General features: G+C 35.7%; 1 protein-coding gene across 6 annotated transcripts in view; it reads right to left on the reverse strand.

The window, feature by feature from the left end:
- LOC135219384 (trafficking kinesin-binding protein 1-like) overlaps window positions 1–12,750 on the reverse strand; it is a 398,078-nt gene that overhangs the window by 270,343 nt on the left and 114,985 nt on the right. For all 6 annotated transcript variants that reach the window (XM_064256111.1, XM_064256112.1, XM_064256113.1 and 3 more), the window contains exon 4: window positions 8,797–8,901. In XM_064256111.1, the coding sequence (XP_064112181.1) occupies window positions 8,797–8,901 (105 nt within the window). The remainder of the gene's footprint in view (window positions 1–8,796; window positions 8,902–12,750) is intronic.

The following is a 12,750-nucleotide window of genomic DNA, read 5'->3' on the forward strand; positions in this document are numbered from 1 at the left end:
CCACGTGAGAGGGAGGCTCGAGTGTCACAAGAACAATTTTGGAGATAAAGGGGAAATTTATCTTTTTATCAAAAGATATTTCCAAGCCTAATAATAAATAGGATCATTTATGTATCTATTACAAATAAAATCCCATTAAAAGCTCACTTCTGCAAACAAAATTACATAGAATTACATAACTACGATAATAGGAGTGGTAAAACATGACGCAATGGGGTTAAACCCAAGGAAAATCATATTCGAAAAATCTTACCCCAATAGCAATTACAGTTTTCTTTAAAAAAAAAAATACAAATACAAACGGTATTATTGTACACAACACATATATGCACGATTAAAAGAGAGAGAGAGAGAGAGAGAGAGAGAGAGAGAGAGAGAGAGAGAGGCTTACACCATACACTTACATAAGGAAAAAAAATCTCCATTTTTCTCTCTTCCACCTCTACACGAGAGGGAAAACGTGACTGTCTCACATCCCCCCACCCGCCCGCCTCACATCTTTAAGACTCCCGGACCTTGCGTCTCGCTCTCTTCCTTTCGCTAAAGGAATGTTCTATTTTTATCACCTCTCTCTCTCTCTCTCTCTCTCTCTCTCTCTCTCTCTCTCTCTCTCTCTTCCTGTGTGTGTGTGATCTGCCCAGCTGATGCAATAGATGCAGGGATGGTAAAGAGAACTCCATTACAATGAAAATAACTCGTAATTCTCGAGGTAACCTTCACAGTAATAACAATTAGTGACAAAAAGGACCCAAGGACATCGATTTACCAGTAAATATTAAGAAACCAAGCTACAGCGAATACAGAATGCACCAGTTAAAACGCACATGGTATCGATTTCTGCTCTCTCTCTCTCTCTCTCTCTCTCTCTCTCTCTCTCTCTCTCTCTCAGCTGATGCGAGAGATGCAAGGAAGTGTTAAAAAGAAGTCAATACGAATCTCGAGAAATAACACGTATTATGCAGTAAACTGCATTCAGTAAAAAGCAAGACGAGAATATTTAATATATCAACATTAGTTAAATTTATCATTACCAGACTAGGAATCTTTTTTAGGATTTGAACACGTTAAGCGCTTTAAAGCGCAAATGGTATTGATCTCTCTCTCTCTCTCTCTCTCTCTCTCTCTCCTCTCTCTCTCTCTCTCTCTCTCTGTCAGCGGGAGTGATGCAGGGGTTGGTAAAGCTAGACTCAATGGGAATCTAGTAACAATGACATGTAATTCACTGTCACAACAATAGCAATTAATAAGAAAGTGATCCAGGAATCATTACTACAATAGCCCCTTATTAAACTGTAGTCAAAGACCTTTAATTTACGAGCAAATGAGAGGTTCTTGTATTCTCTGGAGGCTTCACTAAGATGAAGCGCCAACGGTATTGATTCTTACATTCTCCCGCCTATAAACATCCAAACAACGTGTCCACTGCATTATTTCGGAACAAGGTCATTCTATTTTTTTTATTAGCCCTGTTTCTCTAGTGCGAACAATACATGAATACCTACTCTAAAAATACTAACATACAAATGGCATTTATTCTTCCTAAAATATTTAAATGATGACTGTAGTTGTAACTAGTTTTGGTTTATACTTTAGTCATCCCTTCGTAGATGAGGTTTTGCATTGTTTACAATCATATAATAAGGGCTAGTGTAATAAATACACATATAAAACGTTAAGCAGTTAAAGATCCTTTATTCAACATTTGAACCATAGAGCCAGCTCGGTACGTCTCGTATTGAGACAGCAACTGCTGTCTTATTTTCGTAATGCGATCTGTGCTAGGAAGAAATTGCTCATAGAAAAAAAAAGGAGAGAGAGAGAGAGAGAGAGAGAGAGAGAGAGAGAGAGAGAGAGAGAGAGAGAGAGAGAGAGAGAGAGCATTTCGTATTAAAACAATAACTGCTAATTTTCGTTTTAATCCTTCCTAACTAGAAAAAACAAATTATACTCAGACAAAAAAAAAAAGCATTCATTTGTCAATGTTACATGCGTGTCGCAGTAGGAGTATCGTCACTGAGAGCGTAACGCAATGGGATTATCATCACTAAATGCGTAACATACTAGGAATATCATTATTAGATGAGTAACATACTATGAGTATCATCACACTATGCGTAACAATGGCAATCTTTTGGAGGAACTCAATCTGACACTACTTAATGTAAAACGCGGAAACTTAGTGTATGTACAATGAGTTTGATGACTGTCGAAGAATTAACATGAAAGCAATACACACTGTACTAGTATATGGTACAAAATCTCTTAAAATAATGTTATATAATTAAAAAATAAATGAATCAAAATGATACATTGCTACCGAAACCCCTTTATTCGTGACCCAATAACAAAATAAGCGTAAGTAGGTCATCATACGTGACACTTGTGATTTGCAAAACAATAAAAATGGCATCACTAAATTTGAATACATTGAAAATACAATAATGGTTTTACGCTGAATGGGCAAAACGTTCACGTGAACTCCCGACCTGTTAAAAAAAAAATCAACACTATTTTTTAAATATTTGTGTTTGTTCTCATAAAAATAGACATTGATTTCTCCCTCGTACAATGTACAATATGGAATCTGAAAACATTTGTGGTTTATATTTATGATACACTTTACTTTTTTACTTTTTTGCGAAATTGCAGTAAAATAATATACCTTGCACGTCACTTATGTAATTCTACGCGTTTAGTTCGTGTCACTATTAAGCAACGTTTTGTCATCACTTTTACCACAAACTGAAAATGAAGCCAGATGCACTATTACAGTTTAATATTTTTTTGAATGCATACATGTTAATATATATATATATATATATATTATATAATATAATATATATATATATACATATATTATATACCACACATTATACTATATATATATATATATATATACATTATATAATATATAGATATATATATAATATTACAAATATATATATATTATATATATCATATTACATATACATTATACATATATATACATATATATATACTATATACATATATCTATATATATAATAATATGATATATAAATACCACACACACCACCACACACACACCACATATATACACACACAACTACACACACCACATATTATATATATAGTATATATATAATCAATATATATATATATATATATAAATCACACAACCGGGTACCGGGTTGTTTCTGAAATTTGAGCTCCCCCCTACCCCTCCACAGAACAATGGAAAGTTGTGAAGTTTTCTGCTATGGCCTATCTCCAAGATTCTGTTAAGCTATTTTTCATTTTATATTTCTTGTATTTTCAGAATGAGTGACGGAGTTATATATAGCCTTGGCTAAGACTCTGAGGAAATTGACCGAATCCGGGCTATAACCTTCAGAGAGACCAGGGCTGCTGGCGCATCCTTCATTTCACGTTCCTGGATAGCTAAATACATTGAAAGAGATGAATCCATTGTTAAAAGAAACTGGAACAAATATCCATATGACTGTCATTGCGAAAAGAGTGAGAATCTTGGAAGCCTGAAGTCCTTTCTCAGAAGTCAAAAGCCATCATAGCTGAGGCAGTGGGTAGACCAAGAAAGTCAAAGAGGGGAAAGAGGAGAAGTTATAGTGCTGTATATCGTGAGTTGAAAAAATGTGGTATCAAGCCATTTCATGTTATCAGCAAGCCCAACATCATTCAGCAACAGAGAGAAGACTGTGCATGGTTTTGTGGTTCATTTCTTAAAGATTGGGATGAAGCTGACTTTCTCCATGTTGCTGCATCAGATGAATTCTTCATTTACACAGTCTGGACACCAAATCATAAAAATGACATCATTTGGGCTGCAAAGTTATATGATATCAGCAATAACGTGCGCAAACGCCGAGTTGTTATATTTCCTGAATGTTTGGGAATTTTTCTCTGTTTCATAGCCAAACGGTTAATGTGGATCATCAAACGAAAAGGGCAGTCATGGAGTGGCAAATACTTCAGAGAAAGTGTACTTACTGGTGGAGTATTTCCTATTCTCAAAGACCATGAAAATGTTATATCTATTGAAGAAGTCACATTCTTGCATGATAAGGCACCATGTTTCAAGGCTCTTCAGACACAGGAGCTGCTTCGAAACAGTGGTGTCGATTTCTCCTCGTCAAGTGAATTTCCAGGTAGCTCCCCTGACCTTAATGTGCATAAGAACATTGGTAGTATCTTAAAGGATTGTGGTGAAGCACTCACAGTGAACTATGATGGTACACCAAGCCTAGACGACCTGTGAAGAGAGGTGACCGAAGTGCTCAAGGAAATGGAGTTTGAGTCTCAGCTTTTTTGTGATTTGCTGAAATCATACCCCTCAAGAATGCAGGCTGTGGTACAGGCAGATGGAGGCCACACAAAATATTAAATACTCAGAGAAAAACTTAAATAAATACCTGTTCTGTAGAGCGGGAGCTATAATTTCGAAATACCCTGTATGTAAAGACATTCCACGAAGGAAAGAGAAGTGACAAGGCCTTTCGACTTCTTGCTCTCTGGCTGCTCTAGGAGCAAGAGCCCGTGCTGGCATAAGCCAGCTTAATCTCAAACAACGACTTCTGGTTGAACAGCCCTACGTACCTATTCCGTCGTTTCCCTTTCCTTCGTGGAATTTGTCTTTATCTATATATTCATCACGTTCCATATTTTCGTGATTCAGCTATACGTATACTATATATGTATGTATGTATGAATGGATGCATATATCGACCCCGAAAATGTGTAATACACGAAAGTACTTACTAGTGTTCTGTTGTTGTTTTTTTCTCTCACTTTTTTTTTTTAACTTCTCCTGCGGTTTCGACTGATTACTGGATCACGTGCATATTTGTGATTTTTTAGTAATATATATATATATAATATATATATATATGTATATAATATATATTATTCTATATATATAGCAGAATAATTTTCTAGACTAAACCATTCATTCCTTTCTGGTGCTTTTATTTAATGTGTCATGTGGTTTTCATTTTCTGCTTTACTTTGAGTATTCCATTTGCTTATGGAATACTCAAAGTAAAGCAGAAAATGAAAACCACATGACACATTAAATAAAAGCACCAGAAAGGAATGAATGGTTTAGTCTAGAAAATGATTCTGTGAGTTTAAATGCAATAACTTTTAGTGAATAATTCGTCAAAGGAGTAAATATTTCAGTACAACTAATCATAAATAGTTTTCATCGTACTATGTGGTCTTGACTACTAAAATCTATTAAGAATACAAGGTTGTAATCTAAATCTTAATAATACAACTTTAACAATAATGATGTGTAATAAGGTTCCTGCCAAGCAAATGATATTAATAACTGTGTTCTCATTTTTTGCATAAAAAACATTTTGTACTGTGAAAGACTGGGATTTCTCCAGGAAAATGTCTGGTCATGGTGGTGGTTGGTAGATTAAAAACGAACAAAACCACCATGCATGGTCAATATCTTAAGCGATTCACAAGAATGTATTCACCTTTAACAGACAAAAAAATAAAAGGAACGCATAAAGTCCTAACAAGCTTAACACTGACCTAAGTGCTGCTGATCAAATCGTATGTCTGCGCTTCTGAGTTGGAACGCATCTGACTGCAAAATATATAATGCGGCATTGACTGATGTGCTAGGCAAATAACATTTTAAGAGAAAAATGTCTTTTGGCACGTTATCTTCTCTCCTCACATTGACAGTTAAAGTTAGAAACTAATGTTGAATTTCTTCAATCAACCCACAAATTAAGCAAAATATTGTCTGCTTGAAGACTTAAAACTATCTGGAACCAAGCTAGGTTGTGTTCATAAACGAACTTCAGGTCTGTCTTCTAGGAAAACGAAAGATCTATAGACAAGAAGAATACAATTAACAGGAATGCAAGACTGACAGAGAAACTGAGTTTGACTCTCACAATTCACACCTGTATACTCTGGCTACCAGCTGCTTTGCTTACAAACAGATTACCTATCGTGCCACTAGTCAATGCTGATACTATGAATAGACTGTGTTGGTTTTGCGATAGTAAAATACATCCTCGCTTTAAATGCAATTTTCGAGAAGTGAATGTCACTTCTTGCGTAAGATAGGACATAAGGTAAAAGTGGGTCAGACTAAACAGAAACCTAAAGTTGATGGTGATGGTCCCAGTTTTTGGTGCCCCTTGACATTCCTTGTCGGCTACCATTGTTCTTGTGTTGATATATGGCTGGAGCTTCAGCCATAATGGATTCAATTACTTTAAAAGACAGCAAGGTCATGCAAGCTTACTCTGAGATGACACCTTGTGCGTGGTATTTCATGTAAGCTGTGTCCTCAAAATAATGCTCCAGTAAAATGTGCATTCTATGGTAACACTGTTATAAACGTTATCAGTTCACTCACTCAAAAAGCAACTGAAAACCACGGCGGGGACATTTCTGGTCTTGATTTCCAGTAAATATCATACATTTGTTACCATCCTGTGCGGCGGCTCTGAAACCAACATGAAAATCAGCGGTCTTGGAAATAAGTGTTTTGGTATGGCTGCAGCGAATGTAGCCCTAGCACGACTGATCATGAGCGTGAAGTCGAATGTGAGGTCAGTTGTAACAAAAACGCATGAGCAAAGTGTTGCCGAAGGAGTTAATAAGTATAGTTCACCTCCTTGGCAAGCACAGCGATGAGTGTGCGTGTGGATATTTCATGATATCCCCTATAGAAGATCAACACCGTTACCAATAATTTGACAAACCAACGTGTTTTCTCCACACCTGACCTGTGTCGATTATCATGCACTGACATGTGATAGCGGCAATCGATTTACAGCATTTAAAAGTAAATTGGCGCCTCTACTAATTCACCTAGATAACAATAAGCATCGTTGTGTCATCGACAGATTTGTTGGTGAGGAAAACCTCCTCAATACTTTATTAATTAATTAATTAGTTTATCTATTTATTTTAAAATATTACTCTGGAAAGAGGAAAACGATGAATGTAAGAAAAGATTCTTTGAAGCCGCGAAACGACGGAAGTTCAAAACATCATCAGTTCATGGCTTAAAAATCGGTAATAGATTAATTCGGCCTAATACGTAGAGGTTACACCCACTTATGAGTTTGGACACCAGCACACGGGGCCACTTTGAAATGAGTTATGGGTTTGTCTGAAGATCGTGGAAAGTGGATTCGTAAATTTTGTCCATTGAATGCTACAGCTGGTGAAGCTTTCAGTGATAAAGATAAAAAAACTGCTATCCAATACAGAACTGCATTTTCCTGATAACTCTAAACCATACGCAGTAGCGTATGATACTCATGATTCACTGTGACAGCCATGGTGAATCAATCTGGCCAACCTGTTGCCTTCATCACGTGAATCTTGAATCATCATGAAATTCATTTTCATGCAATTGGGAAAAGGCTACTGATGTAATTGAGGTCACGGAAAACGGTCTCACTTTCTGTTAGGTCACCATTTCACCATTGTGCCCAACGATTTGTTACGCTTATGATGGATGACCATAAATGATTCAGGGTTAAAATGCAGGCGTTGGTTAATTATTGCTATGACATTCGTTATCAACGGGGCTGCTGATACGCTGACTCGTGTTTACTTTAATGCAAGCGTCTTCACAAGCTCTCAAGAACTTGTATATATACAGTTATTCACGGATGGCCTCAAGGATGAATAAATAGCTGGCCAGAGTGAATGTTCACTGGAGTTCAGTTGTGTTGCCTAAAGCCTATATTAACTTACTGTGTAAGGTAATGAAATAATTTATCTATCTCTAATCATTTAAATTTTTATTTAATTTCAGTTGTTTTTATTTAAAGACTGGTTAAAGGTGAATATTCATCATTTATGATCAAGATTTTGCATGGTTCCAAAGAATAACATTAATGATTCACGAAAGCAATCACAGTGTCTTCGAAGTAAGTTACCCATGTAGTCACTAACAGAAAATGACACCACCACCCGGAATAGAAAACGTACCTTACCAACAATATGTAACGGTTACTAAAGTAAACTGGGGATCCTTTCAAAGTTTTATAACCTTTCTGATAGCTTTATTTTCCACTTTCTTTTGATGACTTGGTGTGGAAATATACATCATTATTTTCCATTTATTTTTTATCACTAATCAATGAGGCTGATCGCTTTGCTAACCCTTTTTTTCACGAGTTTTTTTTCCTTTTCTATTGACAATCTTTTCGTGTTGACAAATCGGTAATACCTTGCCTTGTTATAAATCAGTATTAGGGCTTACAAAATTATTTTTTCTTCCTTTTGCTAACGAAGAATTTGAACACCAATTATTTTTTAATTTTCTGTGAATAATTTGAACTGAGACTAACAGCACAAATTGATTTTGGCTGACATTATTTACATCTGTTTATTGATAGCCTGCCACTGAGACGTGAACATTACCTATTTCCCAGATCATTTGGCAACTTGGCACTGAAATTGACAGCCGAAATTTTTATTTTCTGTCAATGAATCGGCGTTGAGATTAACAGCATTACTATAGTTTTGATAGCCTGTCATAAATATTGATATTATTATCTTTCGCTTTTGGTATTTTTACATCGAAGCTTGCGACAGTATCTCCAATTTATTTTGGAGTATCTCTTCAAGACTGACAATATTATTTTCCATTTAGTTTTGATAACTCGACACTGAAATAAACATGAAATTTTCCTGCCTTTTCTTTACTCGGAATGAGACTAACAACCAGAAAACACCATTCTACAAAATGTACAACTAGGAGTTGTTCTTACGAAAATCATGCTCCTACAAAAATCATGCACGACTTACCTGAAAATTCTGTGACTGTATCGGCCCTAAGGATGTATCTAGGAATCTGTTCTTGAACGAGGCTGATTAACTCAACTTCCGCGACATTTTCAGTTGTACACACATCTGCAATAAAACAACAAGCTTAATAAAACTGGAATAATTTCAACTTCTTCCATAACCAATCCAAATCTGTGTGATCTCAAACCAAAATGGAAAAAAAAATAATACGATCAAGAAAAGCAACACATGTTAAGTGTTGTACTTACATAGTATACCTGAACGACACTGAGACTTACAACAATATTCTAAACATAACGTAAGGAAAATCTCAATGAAAGAACACTTCATAAAAGAAAACTAGCTTTACACCACTTGACACTGTTACTTAAAATAAAAGCAAACGGCCATAACTGACCCCTTCGCGATGTTTTATACAAGTTTCCGTGTTTTCTGGATGTCACTACAATCAAACCTGGGACACAGGTGAGTCGATAGCGAATAAAAACAATAACATGAGGTTGTTAACATAATACCTTGAGCCGGAAGAGCTTTCGGCCTACGGGACTTAAAATAGAAGAGGCAGGATGGTTGAGATGCCAACACGGATCACATAGACACGGGAGAGGACTCACCAAAATTCTCAGGAATGTACACTTGAGTTACGGTTACGAAATTCTGCAAAATATTTCCCTCTCAAAATATTTCCCAGCTTTTAGGGGGGCACAGGCCCCAACTTCTAAAGCGGTCTCTATAGTTTTTTTTTTTTTTTTTTTTTTTTTTTAAGTTTAAAATCACTGCCCAATACTAATATTCTAAACTTTCTTACTAGCAAAAAAAAAAAAAAAAATAAATAAATAAATAAAAAAAACTCCTGTTCCTTAAACAAAAGAGGCACCCGCTAGTTTGTAAGTAGAACAATGTCAGTTATAACGAAAAACAAATATATTGATGTACGTAAAGTATATACTAAGAACTGTATATACTTTAAGATATGAATCTGTAAAAAGGCCGATTTTAAACCAGAGAAGACAAAATAATCACTTTATGCTCTTTTTGTGGCTATTAACTTCACACAGCGCAACCTGATTTAATCGATATAAAAACCTATTTTAATGTTCCCCCAAAATTTTTGATAAACATTTTTCATAATCGTTTCTGAATCATTTTTAATATGATGAAAAAGGTTTATTTTCCAATAAAAGATCATTTATGGCTGTTCTCTCTACCACTTTTTATATAAATCATATAGTTTCCTCAGTTAAATTACCTCACGATCCAGGTTACACCTGTCTAGCCGATGGTCGAGGTACAAAGCTTGGCTTTAATTACCAGCTGAGCAAACTAAATTCCAGCAGATGGAATTACTGTGCGTTCCTTAGATTATGGTCAACGACCCCTTGTGGCCCTACACAAATAAACCGGATAAGAAGCACCAGCAGCCAAAATAAAATCCGGAAGCGAGTAATCAATGAAATCATTTTTCTAGCGTCCAAAATTTCGTACTCAGTACATGTTGCGTTTTTTCCTCTCTCTCTCTCTCTCTTCTCTCTCTCTCTCTCTCTCTCTCTCTCTCTCTCTCTCCTGCTTATGAGCCCCAAATTGAGCAATTCAATCCTTTGCAAATCATCTCTGTGTTAAGAACTTGGCACCCGACATCCAAGCTGCATCATTCTCATACTGCAATATGTCTGCGCTAGTGGAGCGAAATTTTTCAGCCTTTTGATCACAACAAATGATATTCGACATTAGGACAACTAACTTATGGGCTCAAGAACTGAATATTTCTTTCACTCCTCAAAAAATCGTCGAGCCACTTGCAACAGAAAGTCGCAAGGTTGAAGAAAACCTACAAAAATATCAGACAGAAATAGGAAAGAGGAGAAGAGATAAAATAGAACTTGGGGTTCATTCTTATTATTTGGAAGAGTAATTCTTTGCTCAGATGTTTGTGAAGATATACAAGTTTCCCTCTGATGGAAAAGATGATGATCAAGTTTGTATTTCATTCAACTTCGAAGGATTTCAATGTCAATTCAAGCTATCCTCCCACGTAAGTCAGCAGGTCACACGAGCAAACGTTATCTATTTTTCCGAAAGAGGTGCAGATTTACACTATTCAAAGGTAATATAAAAAAAACTTCAAGTAATACAAATTAATCTTATTATCTCTTTAGCCTAGTGTACTTTGTAATGCCAGATACAAATTTTGTAACAATTAGTAAAGGCAGCATAAGCAAAAGGCGATAAAGAAACTATGGTGTCTCGATTCTTCACTGAGCTAAAACCAATTACACAGTTTCACTTATTAGTAACGAAAGAAAAAATAATAAAGATAGGGATTTCAATCGTCAGGTCATCAGCATAAACTCAGCACATTCATTAGAGCATGTTCGCGCACAGAAAGTGGACTCTTCTTCGTGGTCTGAGAAAGCAAAAGCAAATCACTCAGTTTTGTGGCGTCTCTCAAGAAAACGGTTAGAGGAAGCCCAGACGGAGGTTTTCCTGCTTTCGAATATGAGAGAGAGAGAGAGAGAGAGAGAGAGAGAATTAAGAATTAAAGAGATAGAGAATAAATATAAAAGAATAAGGAATAAAGTATATAGAAGAATGAAAAGAGACGAGAGAGAGAGAGAGAGAGAGAGAGAGAGAGAGAGAGAGAGAAGCAGCAGCAGCAACAAAACCAAAATCGTTCACAGCAAATATATTATTTTAAAGCCAACTAAAGATATATGTGAAAAGTTTAATTGAACATGTGGCTTGCCGTCACTGATTATGTTCAATTTTCTATTTCTAAATTGTTGACGTTACGTTACAACGTGTTACTCCTTCAAAATAAAAAAAAAACAATAGATAATAAAAATTAAAAACAATGAAATACTGCTGAAAAAGCTTTACTCCTTTTACGTATTCACTCTTGTAATAAAAGGTTTTTGACCTGAACAATAGTAAACTATTCAACAAAAGAAACTACACAAATGCTGACAAGATAAAGCATATTGTTTCTTCGTACTGTCTGACTAGTTTTCAGCGAATGTTTATGCAAAACTCACTACCACCATTTTTTATTTTTAACTTATGATCTGATGAAATCATACATTTTTACTAAGCGAAAAGATTTACTTCCTGTCAACTGCCAATACGTTTACACATTAACTGATAGTTTTTATATGATTAACATGAATTTACATACAAAAACGAATCTGGAATACGGTATAAGTTCATCTTTGCTCTCGTCATAGAGTTCACTGAACTGACTACCTGTCTGCTTGTCTGACTGTTTATTCATTAGATTATCTCAAATAATCATTAATGGAATTCAATGGAATTTTGAGGGATGGTCATTCAGCAGAGGAAGACTTCTTTTAGATCTGTAATGAATCCCGATCCGGATGCAAATTCACTTATTTTTTCACCACAACATATCTCAAAAAGATGCCGAGGCATTGCAATGGAATGTTGGGAGGAGATGATTAGATTTTGACGTAAATTCCAATCTGCGTGTGGCTCCATAATTTCTTTTTTATAAACAGATATCTCAAAAAGCTGCCGATATACTGCAACGACATTTTGTGGAGGAGTAGGGAATGAAGGCCAGCGTTTACAGTTGATACAACTGCGGTTCCAGATATGGATCAGGAATCTCGATTCCACTTAAACAAGATATCTCAAAACACTTCCACTTTATTCCCATGAAATTCGGTGGAGGCAGAGGCCGAGTTAAGGTAGGGTTGATTAGATTTTGAGACGAATCATGATCAGCGATATCTTTTCCAGGGCTGTGTCACATTAGTAATCTAAAAAGCGAAGCTGTACCAATCTATACAAATCTCCAGAAAATTTCTGGAAATGGCAGAAAAAGTGAAGGCGGTTTTACGGCACTAAAACAGCTAGGAATTTCGCTGACCGATCCAAGAATCGAAAGAGTTTGTCATCATTTCTACAGGCTACTCAAAGAAAAAAAATTGCATCACA

This window comes from Macrobrachium nipponense, chromosome 1 (genome assembly GCF_015104395.2).
Source record: "Macrobrachium nipponense isolate FS-2020 chromosome 1, ASM1510439v2, whole genome shotgun sequence".
Classification (NCBI taxonomy): Eukaryota; Metazoa; Arthropoda; class Malacostraca; order Decapoda; family Palaemonidae; genus Macrobrachium; species Macrobrachium nipponense.